The following is a 3,935-nucleotide window of genomic DNA, read 5'->3' as shown; positions in this document are numbered from 1 at the left end:
CGAGGCAACAGTCATAGCAAGGGAGACACGCAGAGCGAGGGGAATCCATGGGATTGGGGGGGGGGGGGGGGGGGGGGGGGGGGGGGAGTAATCCGTCAAGCTTTTTATCATTTTTCATAATTATTTCACCTATCTCCTAATATCTTTCTTAGTTCTCTGACACACGGCATCTAAAGTGAAGCGTATTAAATCGTATTGCTTCTTGTAGTCAATTTTTCAACTATTGACACTTCATTTCGGGTATCCGCTAACTTAATCAGGTCCTTAAGCCTTAAGTATGTGTTGTTTAATATATTCATTTCTTAGTAAGAAGGAAGTATGTGATCATTACTAATTGGGCCTACGCAGGCTATGCTGCTTTATAAATACAAGGCATACGAGTAACAGAGCATGAACCCCTTTGCCTTCTGTGTGTAAACCAATTTATCCCTACTCAACAAATATCGAGCCCACGACTTATGACACAGACTCCTACATAAAGCATAGTGAAAAGAAGCATACATGCATCTCCCCAATTATTACACCAATTGAAAGCTGAAAATGATTAGAGCAGACGCAGAAGCAGATACGGCCGACTCATAAACCACCACGGAGGCGGAGGACAAGATGAAGGGTGGATTCCTTCTGAATGTTGTAATCAGCTAGGGTCCTCCCATCCTCCAGCTGCTTCCCAGCAAAGATCAACCTCTGCTGATCCGGCGGGATGCCTTCCTTGTCCTGGATCTTGGCTTTAACGTTATCGATAGTATCCGAGCTCTCCACCTCCAGAGTGATGGTCTTGCCGGTCAGAGTCTTGACGAATATCTGCATCCCACCCCTCAGGCGGAGAACAAGGTGGAGGGTCGATTCTTTCTGGATGTTGTAGTCGGCAAGGGTACGACCGTCCTCGAGTTGCTTTCCGGCGAAGATCAGCCTCTGCTGATCCGGTGGGATACCTTCCTTGTCCTGGATCTTGGCCTTGACATTGTCGATGGTGTCCGAGCTCTCCACCTCCAGGGTAATGGTCTTGCCGGTGAGAGTTTTCACGAAGATCTGCATACCACCCCTGAGACGGAGAACGAGGTGAAGGGTCGACTCTTTCTGGATGTTGTAATCGGCAAGCGTACGACCATCCTCGAGTTGCTTCCCAGCGAAGATCAGCCTCTGTTGGTCAGGAGGGATGCCCTCCTTGTCCTGGATCTTGGCCTTTACGTTGTCTATGGTGTCGGAGCTCTCGACCTCTAGGGTTATGGTTTTACCCGTCAAAGTCTTGACGAAGATCTGCATACCACCTCTAAGTCGGAGAACAAGATGGAGGGTCGATTCTTTCTGGATGTTGTAGTCGGCAAGGGTTCGACCGTCCTCCAGTTGCTTGCCAGCAAAAATAAGTCTCTGTTGATCTGGGGGGATTCCCTCCTTATCCTGGATCTTGGCCTTGACGTTGTCTATGGTGTCAGAGCTCTCCACCTCGAGGGTGATTGTCTTGCCGGTAAGGGTTTTCACGAAGATTTGCATCTGTTGAACAAATAAAGCACCAAATCAGAAACCAAACACGAGTAAAACTAGGTAGGCGTAATCGTACAATCAAGAAATCGTTCTTTGGCATATCTTGGATCAAGAATAATCCATATATATATTAATAAACAAATAGATCTAAAACAAAAAAAAGGTAACGATCAAGATCCAAAATAAACTCAAGATCTTGGATCCAGGAAATGAAAAATCAAAAATCAGACGGTCGATACGAACGACCACAAAACCGATCTCAATTTACAATTCAAAACAAATACAGAAGACCAGAAAAACTGAAAGATCTGAGAGAAAATGTCGAGCAGAAATAAAACATGCATCAGACAGCCGACGCTCTCGAAACAGAACTGGGGATCCGATATCCATCAGATTGTTTCACCAGAAAATTGTCAAATCCATGTCATATAATTAAAAAAACTCCACAATTAACAAGAATTAGGATCAAATAGCATCACGACATTGGAACACCAACTTACCTTTGATTAGAGAGAAACGATGCCTAGGGTTTGGAAGAGGATTGCGAATTCACAATCGCAAGGAAACGACGATACGTTACAACAATATACCATGAGAAGGCTCTAGGGCCTTTATTTATATAAGGAGAGAGCCCGACTTGCTTTGACGGAACTGCCCTTTCAGTCTCCTCTAGAATACTCCAATTAGAAGCCACGCCCCACGCGTAACGCTGGATAACATATTAAGGAATCAAACTAATCACAACAACTTCTCATAATTGTTATATTTCTTTTTAATATTATAATAATTACTTTTAAAATTTGATATAATTGTAAGCATCACTCTCCATATTTCAGAAATTATAATGGCCTTTGTGGAGTAATCTATTAAGTCACTAAAGTTTTAATTTGACAAGCAAATAGAAAAATTCTAATAATGATGACTAAAATAGTGTGTTAAACTTAAAAATAATTATAAAAATAATCAAGTAATATATATATATATATATATATTAATAAAGTAAGTAAGATTTTCAATCGAGCACTGTTCTATATTTATCGAGTAATAAAATAATATCTCTAAATCAAGTTAAATTATTGATTTTTATAATCAAGTAATAAGTTTTATGGAATTGAGTAATTATGTGATCTAATGTTTCTATTCGAGTAAAAGTCTTATATATTTGAATAATTTTCTTCTCAAGAAAAATTTTAAGATAAATTCACACTAAGTATGTTATTGTAATCGAGTGTATTATGTTTCTAATCAAATAAGCATAAGTTGTATGATAAATAATCAATTACAAATCTTAATATATTTGAATAGAGATCAAATATACTCGATTAAATAGATTTTTGTATTCGAGTAAATAATATAACTTTCCAACTACACAAAATTATTAGAGTATTTAATTTTTTTAATCGAGTAATGATTTATTTGTACTCAAGTAAATAACTTGTGTAATTGAGTAATGAATCAAGTGTACTTAAGTAAATCACTCTCTTAATTGAGTAGATATTTATTAGAAATATACCAAGTTTCTAGACCATAGATTTTATTGAATATTAAAATTGCTAATCGAATAAAGATTTTTGTATACTTGAGTAAATATATTTTTCTAATCGAGTATGTATTAAAATTTTATGTGTCAAAATTTTAATCGAGTAAGTCTCAAATATAATCAATTACAAAGCATCTATACTCAAGTAAAAATTAAACTTAGTCGATTAAACACCACTTTGTACTCGAATAACATCTATCGGAATTTAAAAAATATAGTCGTTACAAAACATTAAATATGATTTGTCTTTAAATTTCAAAACTTTAAATGCTTCTTGGACATCATGAACTTGGATTTTGATATTTTTAACTAAGTTTTGAAATGTTATAGAGACAAAAAATGATAGTTAAGATACAAAAAACATTATTTCACCTTGATAAATAACTTAATAAAAGCATTAAGTGACAAAACACTATAAAAATGTTGAAGGCCAAAGAACAAAGAATGCTTCAAGTAAAAAAATCTCATATTCTCAAAAGCTTTCAAGAAGTGCCCATGCGTTCGCACTCATCAAAAAGAAAATGAGAGACTAAGCTTATTCCTTCACATCTTTTCATCTCCTTATGAACATAAAAGAAGAGTTTGTAATTTCAGTTTATTCTATATATTTTCTTGTATCTTTCATTCACACTTTTATTGTGATTTTGTAAAGTTTAAGTCTGATCTTGTAAAATGCATTGGTTGTGGTTGATCCGGTTTGAAAAATGCATTGGTTTGTAGTTGACCCTGTTTTAAAAACTACTCAAATAAGTTTGGTTGGATAAAATCCTTGGTAAGGCAGTGGAGTAGGCATAGCCGAACCATTATACATCTTGTATGTTGCATTGTTTTATTTACTTTTTACTTACTATTTTAAGTTGTTTATTTTTTAAAAGGTGAAAAAACTTAATTTACCCCCCACAACCTAAAA

At 36.0% G+C, this 3,935-nt stretch overlaps 1 protein-coding gene across 1 annotated transcript; it reads right to left on the bottom strand.

The window, feature by feature from the left end:
• Positions 1 to 321: 321 nt before the first annotated feature.
• Positions 322 to 2,151, bottom strand: LOC127800166 (polyubiquitin). Its single transcript, XM_052334622.1, has 2 exons — positions 1,986 to 2,151; positions 322 to 1,494 (listed from the first exon to the last, which is right to left on the bottom strand). Exon 2 carries the CDS (start codon positions 1,492 to 1,494, stop codon positions 577 to 579), a length of 918 nt encoding a protein of 305 aa, XP_052190582.1. The 5' UTR covers positions 1,986 to 2,151; the 3' UTR covers positions 322 to 576.
• Positions 2,152 to 3,935: the final 1,784 nt, after the last annotated feature.

The sequence above is a fragment of the Diospyros lotus genome, chromosome 4 (genome assembly GCF_014633365.1).
Source record: "Diospyros lotus cultivar Yz01 chromosome 4, ASM1463336v1, whole genome shotgun sequence".
In the NCBI taxonomy this organism is placed as follows: domain Eukaryota; kingdom Viridiplantae; phylum Streptophyta; class Magnoliopsida; order Ericales; family Ebenaceae; genus Diospyros; species Diospyros lotus.
The sequence above is the reverse complement of the archived record's forward strand: the minus strand, read 5'-3'. Positions and strand labels throughout refer to the sequence as shown.